Source organism: Mytilus galloprovincialis, chromosome 5 (genome assembly GCF_965363235.1).
Source record: "Mytilus galloprovincialis chromosome 5, xbMytGall1.hap1.1, whole genome shotgun sequence".
In the NCBI taxonomy this organism is placed as follows: Eukaryota; Metazoa; Mollusca; class Bivalvia; order Mytilida; family Mytilidae; genus Mytilus; species Mytilus galloprovincialis.
Window position 1 is genome coordinate 82,532,165 of NC_134842.1, and position 12,255 is coordinate 82,544,419.

The following is a 12,255-nucleotide window of genomic DNA, read 5'->3' on the forward strand; positions in this document are numbered from 1 at the left end:
CCGGGTGAAGGGTTTTCTTGCTGTGTTGAATCCCCATTGGTGGCCTTTAGCTTTTTATTTTAGTCTTTGATCGAATTGTTGTCCCTTTGACACATTCCCCATTTCTATCCTCAATTTTATCTACCTATAATGTATATGGAGAAGACTTCATCAGTATAATTTACTTGTGTCTCATCCATTTTGCTTAGATTTAGATTTAGCAAATAAAATATGCTTAAACTTAACTATAAAATACTGTTAGACTTACAACATCTTCTAGATCAGCAGTAAGAGCTAAACATAGAAATAAACTGGTGAAATTGTTTAGTCCCGTCTCTGTTAATTCTTGTATTCTTCTCTGGTGAAATTTGGAATATATTCTACAGAAACATTAGAAATTGCTATTATATACAATCACAATGATAAAATATACTTAATCAGAAAACTCAAACACAAGCCATTCTTGTAAGAATATGTAGAGCAATGAAATAATGTATTTTTATAACTTATTTTTGCCTTTACTATTGCACTGAATTGGAAATTAACAAAACATAATTAGAACTATATCATGGCAGATGGAGTGATTTCTTGTCAACTTTACTTTTAAAAATCTCTATTTTTAAATAAATTGCAATTTCCAATATCTCAAATATTTCCAAGGCCAAGGGACATAACTCTTTCAAAAATAATTGATCTACACTGATTTGAGAATAATTGATCTGAATTTCACAAAAATATAATATGCACATCTACATATTTAGCCAAACAACTGTGCAAAGTTTCATTGGCCCCCTACCCATACTTCGAAATTTTTGTGATTACAAATATTGTGGACAGACATATGGACGGACAAAGTAAAAACTTTAGGCTCCTGCATCCTTTATGTGGGGCACTTATAATATAATATATTTTGATTTATAGTTAAAAGAAAAGCTCAGCAGGACCTGGATGTATTATCTGACTTGACTGTATAGTGATTTAGAAAATCTGAAATAAGGAGTTACCTCCCCTTCATCTGTTTCCACTCCTGCATGGAATGTGTTTCTACTAAGCGTCTCAGGTGATTTCCCAATAGTCCTAGGTACAACTGATAACTTGTCTCATTCTGTTTACTAAAAAATAGAATGGATTTTTTAAGACTTTGATCTTTAGTGAATTCAATATCAAATAGTATCAATCTGTTTTACTAACAAATAAAAGTGGATTTGTGAATTCTTTGACCATCAGTGCATTTAAGATCAAATTTATATTTGGGAAAATTAAACTATCGACATTGCTGTATAATTCTTATTGCTTAACATGAAAATAAAGAACATTTCTTGTATGAACTACTATACTGTAACAACATTCATTAAGGAAATAATTTTCTTTTAGAACCTAGCAGTATGAACAGTTTGAATTCTATTGTTTTTAACCTTAATAAAGTTGTATGTTCAAATATAAGACCTTAATATAATATGAAAATTAAAATTGCATTTGATCGAAACTAAATAGCTGAATTCACTCTTAGCTGAACTGTGAAGATATAACTAAAATACAAAAAAGTTGTAAAAAATCACTATAATACTGACGTTGCTTTTTGGCCAGAACTGTACTTTTTACATTTTTCTAGTAGGTCTACAGCTGTTTTGCTGAAATATATATATTCAAGCAGTTATAAAAATAATGTACATTATTAAATGCAAGAAAATCATCATTTGACCTTCAAGGGTGGGTCAATTGATGAACAGAAAATACTGACTGATCAGAATTCAACTTTAGCAGAATCAATTATTATAAAAATTATAAACAAAATTATGCTGACCTTTGGACTGCAGAAATAGTTCAAAACAGCAAGAGTCAAGTATTTTTATCTCTATTTCTACATCATTTATTTTCCTAGCAAGAAAAAAATCATTAGATCATATTCCAAGAGTAAAAACTAACTTTTCATATAAATTATAAGTATTGGAGGGTTGAGGCATTAATACAAACCAACACTGCATTCAGCTTTCATTAATATACAAACCTGACTGTCTGTAAACTGTCTATTGAGACTGTTTTCAACTGGAATGTACTGTTCTGAAAGAATAAACAAGGTCAACTGTGCTATAAGTATTTAGGATACAAGAATTTCATGAGAGAATGAATACAAATAGCATGGCATAGCATGCTCACTTAAAAAAATGCAATACCAATTTGCAGGAAGCTTTGATATGTGTTCTAGAGAAACATACTAGTGGTTCATGAGACAGTCTGATGGACATACTGGAACATGGGCCCCTTTCCCCTTTCCTTATGTGGAGGATTTTATACAACAAAGGCACTGACAATAGTGTTTTTTATCTTTCTTTTCCTTCCAGAGCACCTTATATCAACCCCAGTCTATGTAAGAATTCTTGCTGTTCAGTCATTTTTAATGTGGTGTTTTGTGTACTATTGTTAGTCTGTTAATCTTTTTTTTTCATTATCAGTTTATTTTTGACTTATGAGTTTGACTCGAGTATTTTTCACCACTCTTTTTTATCATTTTAACTTTTACATCTTACCATTCGTTTGTAGAAATAATCCCAAAATATAACTAGCAGGTTTATATTTGGCTCCCAGATCATACATAACTGCTGACATAATCGTAAGTAAAACCTCAAGTCCAATTCATTAACTTCTCCCTATAAAAAAACTTGGATTGTAACTTATTTTAAAAACATTTACATTGACTCTATATATAATTTTGTCTTAACATTAGTCCAACAATGTAAGATCTGTAAATTTTGCAGAAGTAAATTTTTGTTCTTTTCTGGCCGGGATTCAAGCTCATGCAACTGAGATATCTTGGCACCAAATCGCCTTGCACTGTGCCAAAAGTGCTAGACCACTTGACCACCTATACTATATATAGCAATTTTTTAAAAGGAAAATAACATATTAAACTCTGTATGATGAAGCCTGCCTTGCAGGCGAAACATGTAGACCATAGCAAATAAAATTGCAGACCATTTGAAGTGTTTGGATTATTATGAAAATAAATATGTTGTAAATTCCATGATAGAAAAATATATACAGGAAAAAATGCAGTAAATAGTGAATTGATGCAAACACTAGCTACAAGATTAAAACAGCTTGCAACTTGTGAAGATAGTTTTTATATACTTATTAGACTACTAATTTTACAAGGTATAAACTATAAAAACTGCAAAAAAGTTTCCCCCAAGATACCAATTTTCTTTGATTGAGGAAAATTGTATTTTTGTAGATATTTAACTTCAGAGTTGCCTAAGTCTGTATACAAGCCTGAATAAGACAGGAACATTCAAATGTGTGGTTTACAATTAAACATGAAATCCACACCCTCTCTTAGAATTAAAAACTCTTAATATATTTTTTTTACCTTGAACTTTAACAACATCTAAATAAAATGCAAAGACAGATATTTGATTAATTTGAGTAACTCCCGTTCCCCCATCCCCCCTCCCCAATATGATTAATTAGGGATCAGACTCATAGCAAAACATTACAATTGGAGTTCAGTTCAATTAGTTAATCAGAATCTCTGAAAATGAGTAGAGCAAATTTAAATATTCCAGCTGAAGTGGGTTCGGCAAAGTCTACACAAATTAGTAATTATCTACAACCCTGAACCATTACTTAAACAGGTAACAACTCACCTTATTAACAACTTTCTTTATTACAGCATTTACATCATAATAATTACTAGCTGTTACAATCTGAAAAAATTACAACTAAGTTTTAAATGAAGGACATTGGAAAGTATTTAAGATGGTATCAAAAAACATATACTCACAACATTTGTTTTTGGATGACACTCACTATGTTCTCTTAAGAACAAAATTTTGGGGAGCTATATACATCAAGCATAATCAAAATAATCAAAACCAAAATTGATTTAAATAGAACAGACAAAATCTTCTACAGTGAACGATCAAAATCTTTTTGTCAATCTATAGAGAAGTCAAAATCATTAAGTCAATCTAAACTGAACGGTCAAAATCTTCTAGTCAATATAAACAGAACATTTAAAATATACTGTTCCAAACAATTCATAAAAAGCGTAAAATTTTAAATACATTTACAGCATTGCTGTAAATAACTCTTCAAAAATTTCACACAAATCGTATATCATTTTTCATATTGGCTCTGGGTATCGGCCCTAGACTGCCTTATCAATCAAAAGGGCTGATACCAGAGCTAATATGGAAAATGACATGTTATAATCTAGTTAAATATTTTCCAGCTGGAGAAAAATGAAAGCATATATATATATATTAAATCATGTTAAATGATTTAACAAAAATTCAAATATCATTTGAAGAAAAAATAAAAAAAATGTATCACAGTGAGTTAATGCAGGTGTTTTTGATTGACATGTTACCAGAAGTGAAAAAAACAAGACGTTATAAATTTCATGCTTCCAAACAGTGAAAATAGTTTTTACAAAATCACTTTATATAAATTTGTCAGAATTATAAATATTTGAAATAAAGGGAAAAACAACAGTATCAAACATCCTTCAAGGCAGAGCTACTTCTCCTATTTCTTACTTTATCATCCTCCTTGCCTCTCACCACTATGGCCACATTTGTTATCATCCAGATACAGAATTTACTGTTATCATTCAAAGTTATGTTATCTATAGGTGGGTACATGTATACATCACTGTCTAAAATAAACAAAACAAAAATTTATTTAGAGGGACATTTTCAATTGATTTCTTACTGTATAATATCCATTCTAATACAATTCGTTTGTAACAATAATTTTCGTTCAATGTTGTAAAATATTTGAAGAGTAGATTCCACGTTCTACCAGTCCTTGACTAAGAAAGCCACCATTTTGAATTCCATTTTTTTTTTATATCCTATTTCTAAAACAATAAACAAGAAATACACATTTTGTGTCTCAAAATAATTTTCATATATGCAGCATTAGACTGGAGATAACTGTATGGTATTTAAAGCTTGGTCTTTGTAAAACCTGATTTTACTTACACAAATATCTGTTTACTATTTTCGTTCGTTATGCAATTTCAATTTGCGACATTAAAATCTTTATTTTACATAGACCAAATTTAAAATACAATACAATTATCTCCCAATTAACAAATATTACATGCATATTCATAATAATAAAATGATTCCAAACTTTAATCATATTAAACCTACAGCATAAAAATATAATTTCATTTATTGAATAAGGAAAGTCCAATCTGAATACAGTTTGATGGATGTTCATATTTAAAAGACAGAATTTTAAGCAGATTTTACATTACCTATTTCTACATCTTCTGGTACTTTAATTTCAGCTCCTAACAAAGTCTGTATTACTTCATGTAAGTTAACCCAAAAAGACTAAAAATATAAAATATAACATTAATATAATACAGATAATATTGATAACCTGACAACTGCTGCCTAAAAATAGTTATCTACAAACGATTAACAAAATCCTAAATGCATTATAGAATTTCTGCTTAAAATCAAATGAATGATATGAGTTTCCTATTTATCTTTAAATAATAAGGCTCTGTGTTGAAGACCGTACTTTGACATGTTATGGTTTTACTTTTATAAATTGTGACTTGGATGGAGAGTTGTCTATGTGGCACTCATACCACATCTTCTTATATCTATAGTTACTTATTACCTCCCCTTTGTGGTTCAGCAGACAAGCCAATAACTTCCAAATATCCTGTACACAGCTACAGTCAAAAGGAGAACTGTGAATTAAGTTTTGACTCTGTTTCTAAAATAGATAATAAAAGTAAAAGAATTTAACAATAGATAAACTAGAGGCTCTAAAGAGCCTGTGTCGCTCACCTTGGTCTATGTGCATATCATAAACGAATAAAAATTTACAAAATTTATGAAAATTGTTAAAATCTACTATAAAGGGCAATAACTCCTTAAGGGGTCAATTGACCATTTTGATTATGCTGACTTATTTGTAGGTCTTACTTTGCTGTACATTATTGCTGTTTACAGTTTATCTCTATCTATAATTATATTCATGATAATAACCAAAAGCTGCAAAATTTTCTGAAAATTACCAATTCCGGGGAAGCAACTCAACAAAGGGTTGCCGGATTGGTCTGAAAATTTCAGGACAGGTAGACTTCTACCTAACACACAAATTTATTCTCGTCAGATTTGCTTTATAAATGCTTTGGTTTCTGAGATTTTAGCCAAAAACTGCATTTTACCCTATAACAGGCTATTATTTGAACTTGGAATTATTTTTAATTATGGAATTTGCATAATTTCTTGTGTTTAAATTTTTTTGATAAATTCTATGTTTATTTGGTATTATAATCTTTTGAGTGGCATACATGTTATTCTTCCTGCGGGAGTTAAAATCTCCCGCTTTTCAGACCCTCTTCCGTCCCTCCCTTTAAAATATGAAATCTTCCGCTTTTAGAAAATGTCAATCTCGAAAAATTTTCAGTAGACATTTCTGTTTACAAAATAGATAAAGACAGGGCAAAAGTCCGAGAAACTCTAAATTGATATGGGAAAAGTCCGAGAAAATCGGAAGTTTCCTGTAATGGAATTTGTGTCAAAAAGGTAAATAGGAAAATAGCCTGGAGTAATCAATGAAGGTGTTAAGGATTAGACTGTATATACAACAATAAAAGATGATTGGCATTTACCTAGTAATCAACTAGCTAGTTAAATAAACATGTCTTGATGATTAAAAGTGATACTGACAATGGAACAGTTGTATAAACATTGACTTTAATAAATTATGATGCTGTTGAAAACATGGAACAGACTTAGTTTATACTGAACCTCAAAGACAATAAAATCAACTCAAATATGAAATGTCTTCTATCTGGTCCAATGGAATACCTAAATAAGTGTGTTTGTCTTATAATTTGACAAAATGCAAACTGTATGTTATAACCAAATACTTGTACCCCAGCATCAAATTAAAGAAAAACACAGTATCTAGCCAAATTACAAAATGGTGCAAGTCCAGTGCCAAGGGTCAAGACCATGCTTACTACACTTCATGCAAAGCTGACTATGGTGGCCCTAATTACTTGACCAAAAATATGAAGACAGCTACCCACCAGAAAGCCCACAAATTTATCAATTCAACACCTTCTGTTACAAACATGTTCAGTAGTGGTACAAAAGTTGACAATGTGGCTAAAGCAGATGTACTTTTTGCCAACTATGTATGATGGCTGATCACTTTATATCTTGAACTATATAAAATTATGATGAATAAATATTTGAACCCCCCTTATCTTCTATTTTACTAAGTAAAAATGGCTATGTACAAAAATGTAGGTGCTTGAAGGTATGGAATCATTGTCATGTTTAACAAAAAAGGAAGATATGCAGTTTAAACACGCACGAAAAAATCTTGCGTATGTCGATAAAAAGGTCGATAAAAAATCTCCAGTTATGAGGCCCAAACTCCAGCTGAAAATTTCCAAATCTCCAGTTGTAGCTTGACAACTCTGTCACATGTATGGAGTGGTTAATAACACTTTCCATACAATGCATTTTGGTTAGATAGTGTTGTGCGCGGCACAGTACATTCTATTGAAAATATACTATTTTCTTTGTAATAGAAAGTGTTGTGCGCAGCACAGAACATTTCAGTACAGAATAAACAGCGAATTTATTAAAAAATTCAATAACAAGAAATCAAGCAAATTCCATAATTAAAAATAATTCCAAGTTCAAATAATAGGCTGTTCTATGTACTATTTTTAGCCATATCGGCCATATTGGTTCGCAGGTAGGGTCATCAGACAAATTTTTAAAACTACATACCTAATGATGATTGTGGACAAGTTTGGTTAAAATTGTCTAAGTATTTTCAGGAGAAGATTTTTGTACAAAAATTTACGAAAAATTGACTATAAAGGGCAATAACTCCTTAAGGGGTCAATTGACCATTTTGCACATCTTCATTTGTTGAACATTATTGCTGTTTACAGTTTATCTCTATATGTAATAATATTCAAGATAATGTATAAAAACAGCCAAATTTCCTTTAAATTACCAATTCTGGGGCAGCAACCAAACGATGGGTTGTCTGATTCATCTGAAAATTTCAGGGTAGACAGATCTTGACCTGATAAACAATTTTACCCCCCTCATCAGATTTGCTCTAAACGCTTTTGTTTTAGAGATATAAGCCAAAATCTACATTTTACCCCTATGTTCTATTTTTAGCCAATGGCAGCCATCTTGGTTGTTTGGCCGGGTCACTGGACACATTTTTTAAACTAGATACCCCAATGATGATTGTGGCCAAGTTTGGTAAAATTTGGCCCAGTTGTTTCAGAGGAGAAGATTTTTATTCAAGTTAACGACGACGCCGGAGACGGACGACTTTGGGCCAGGTGAGCCAAAAATGATGTCTTGGGATACATATGCTAATGGGTTTCAAAAATTTTTGGATTAAAAAATGTTTCAACTTCCTTTTTTTAACTGTATATATTTATCAGAATATGTAAGTATTCTGTTAACAAGAAGTTTAGGAAAATGAATCTTAAAAAGCATCATACAGTAAAGCATAGTTCTCTATAAAACTGTGATAAAATCTTCCTGCATAACATAGTAAAGCCTGCTCACATACAGCCAGATACTGTTTTTTATGAAAATCAGATGTGTAATGTCAGCAGTTTTATCAGACAGACAGCCAGATGGACGAAGGGACAGATCTGAGGGACAGATGGTGGTACATGTATATCATAGCACCCCTTATTTTTGAGGTGGAGTATAAAAAACATTATTCCCTCTCCTTTTATCTTTCCATTATTGATTATCTTGTGTGTACTGATAAAATGCAGAAATTGGCTACAGATCTTCAATTGAGTGTATGCAATCTTTAACCCCAAATGAAAAAAACTCATTTTTTTACATACCTTCTGGAAATTTGAGATTGCTATGGCTATAAGCTCCCACACTACAATCTGTACCATCTGAGGCAGCAGTGACCTACTTTCAACATCATCAGAACTGTAACTAGAACTTATTTTCTTCAGCGGTAAAGGATCTACATGTGAAGAAATATATGCTATCATTAGTTTCCTAATTGATAAAAACATCAAGTTTATACACAGCATTACAAAAAGATGATGGTCATTAATTATTTCAGTGTATCTTTAATTACAGAGATAAATATGCCTAATCTGCTGTAAAGAAACAATTATGAAAAAACACCTCAAACAGGAAAAAGGGGACAGGATGAAGTTTTCCTTAATGCCATTCTAGGGTCATGATAAGGAATTTATGTGCACAAAAAACATGTTGCAGTGTCCCAGTCTAGAAACAAAAGGCTCATAGGGAAGCTCTGTAGCTCAACAGATTAAAATGTGTTTGTTTTCACATAATTCAACAGAATCATTTGGCTAATTATAAAGCTATCTATCAAAATAACACTCTAAGCATAACAAATAAGCATTGGATAGTAATAATAACACTATATACCAGTAAATTTATCTTCTAGCAGACACAAGATTTCTAATGTATTCCAGTATAGGTCAAGGTTCAAGTGGAATCTGTTGTAGTCACATGATGAGGTCTGTAAATACAAGATATTTTTACTACTAAAATAACAAGGACTAACTTGTTCGTTGCATGACTTAAAAATGAGGAATCAAAGAATTCAACTTTATATATAGGACAATGGTGTTGATTAACACATGTAACAATTTCAACATTCCTGTCCCTTTTGAACTGCATCGTTGTCAATATAATGGAATTTGATTTGACTGTTAAACAAGTGAGAGGTTGAGCTAGCTATAAAACCAGGTTCAATACACAAAATGCCTTCCAAGTCAGGAATATGACAGTTGTTATCTATTGGTTTGATGTGTTTGGGTTTTTGAATTTGTCATTTGATTTTGAATTTGCCTCAGAGTTAAGTATTTTTGTGATTTTACCTTTTTTTGTTTTCTACATGGTTAATATCACCAATAACTAATAAGTTCTGGGTAGAAGCTAATACCAATAGTAAATTATGTCCCCAATTACATAACCTGTATGTTGGCCTCTGTCAGGCACACCATCAAATAGTGTACTTGGGATTTGGTATATACAGGGGTCTTAATTACACCTGAACTTTGTCATTTTACAGGGACTGACACTGCTAAATTCAATCATTGTTATATTTTTTCCAGTTGTAGTAAGAAGGCCAGGAATGTTTAAAACAGAGGAATTAGAAAGCAGAGAAAACTGTGCACCTTTTATTCAGCATGACTTTATCAGATGACAATACAAATACTAAATATCCAGGCTAGAACAAGGCATAGGTATTTAAACCCAGGATTCCTCTAAAAAGAAAGGCTTGTCCTGTTTTCCCTAAAATGGTCCTTCTGCCCCTGTAATAATACTCACAGATAGTGTGATGTCATATTTCATATCACTGAGACGGTCAACATACATAACTACACTGTGAAGTAAGGTGACAATTCTTTGTATAATTTCTTCTTCCTCACCATTTAGATTCCTGGGTAACCTATAAATTACGAACATGATATTTACATCATTAACTAGTATCACAACATAAATGTATCAACAAGTACATTCATTTGTAATAAAATTTAAACTGTAATTACACCTTATGTAAGAATCATGGGTTTTGATTGGTTGATAGCCAGTGTATTTTTCACCAACTTACTGTTATCAAATGAATATCGTTCATTTTTTAACGCCGCTTGGGTATTTGCAAAAAGGATTTTGAACATTAACATTCGGTGTAATTAAACAGATATAGCATGTTCTCGAGGGGTATTTGCGAAAAATACCAGTCTTGAGAATGAATTTCCCTCGCCTTACAGCTCACGAAATTTTACATTCTATCGACTGGTATTTTTAGCAAATACCCCTCCTTAACATGATATATCTGTTTATAATATCTTTATAAATTTAACATCCGCCTCATATTATTGCTTTTCCTAATAACTGAATGCATCAATTCACCAAACTATATCCCTCCCCTACTTGTTTTCTTATTGTTGAAGGCTGTATGGGGACCTAGAGCTGTTAATGTCTGTGTCATTTTGTCCCTTGTTGTGATCTGTCTCGTAGGCAATTATACCACATCTTCTTTTTTATATTTAGCTAAATTAACTTGTGGCATTAAATCAAAAATACTTTAATTCACTTAAGGGAGGATAGCAGGGTCTCCCAATGTATGTCTCCACTATCAAATGTATTGCTCCTGGATTTAGATATATATATATACTGTGGATTCATCTATCTTCGTGGGTATCAATTTTCGTGGATTTTTGATTGCGTTTTTGACAATCTCTGCAAACAAAGCCTATAGAAAATGTGTTATTCCTTTAAAATTTGAATTCGTGGCTCACCTGTACCCACGAAAACCATGAATAATGGTAGCCAACGAATAATAATAAATCCACAGTATATAATGACTTCAATGCTTTTCCATTATATTTATGATGTTTAGTTTTTATTACCAGTTTAAAAATATATTTACCTGTATAAAAACTTTTTGAGAAATGAGTAAAATGTGATAATCTGTTCTCTACTGCTGTAATATTCTGTATCTGAAAGGAAGGAAAAAACTACTGTGAATTCATTTATTTTCGTGGGTACCAAATTTGTGGATTGAGGGAAACTTGCATTTTCATGGATATTTGATTTCGTGGTTTTACAAAAGTCTGCATATACATTCCTAAACAAGATTTGTAATTCGTCGAGCATTTTAATTTGTGGTTCTTGGATTATCATGAAATCCACAAAAATCCATATCCAACGAATAATAATGAATCCACAGTAATTTGATTAAAAGAATCATTTTGTCAAAAATATCTTTAAAATTCTTATTCGTACATGATATATAGTCTATATTTCAACTTACAAACAACCTAGGTCATTTATCAAGGTCAATACAATAAGGGCAGTCCATTGTGATAAATAATTTGTGTGAGTAAGACACAGTAAAATCATTGCTCTTTTTAAAACATTACAATTCTTGCAAGATCTTCAACGATGAACTGACTGGTCTATACCTTAAATAGTTTTAAGATGGTCTAAAGTTTTCCCCATCAACTCTTATTTGCTTTGAATGAATCTTATATTCACACTTATCGCAGCTTTTACTTTTATTATCCCAAATTTTACTTTTGTTATCGCAACTTTATATTATATAGTGTATTTATAACCGCTCATAATATAATATTAAAATTACCCTAAGCGCTTAACAACATATATTGATTCACATATATAAGTATTAACAACAAAATATGAAAGCCCATGTTATATTATCCCAAAACAAACAGATTTAACACTA

General features: G+C 31.3%; 1 protein-coding gene across 1 annotated transcript in view; it reads right to left on the reverse strand.

Moving 5' to 3' along the window:
* Positions 1-12,255, reverse strand: part of LOC143076522 (protein MMS22-like) — a 51,553-nt gene that overhangs the window by 25,859 nt on the left and 13,439 nt on the right. The window contains exons 8-20 of the mRNA XM_076252341.1: positions 11,440-11,509; positions 10,335-10,455; positions 9,426-9,519; positions 8,861-8,991; positions 5,620-5,718; positions 5,246-5,324; positions 4,518-4,636; positions 3,624-3,683; positions 2,508-2,627; positions 1,988-2,040; positions 1,551-1,610; positions 984-1,091; positions 248-359 (exon numbers count right to left, since the gene is read on the reverse strand). Coding sequence (XP_076108456.1) covers positions 248-359; positions 984-1,091; positions 1,551-1,610; positions 1,988-2,040; positions 2,508-2,627; positions 3,624-3,683; positions 4,518-4,636; positions 5,246-5,324; positions 5,620-5,718; positions 8,861-8,991; positions 9,426-9,519; positions 10,335-10,455; positions 11,440-11,509 — 1,226 coding nt within the window. The remainder of the gene's footprint in view (positions 1-247; positions 360-983; positions 1,092-1,550; positions 1,611-1,987; positions 2,041-2,507; positions 2,628-3,623; positions 3,684-4,517; positions 4,637-5,245; positions 5,325-5,619; positions 5,719-8,860; positions 8,992-9,425; positions 9,520-10,334; positions 10,456-11,439; positions 11,510-12,255) is intronic.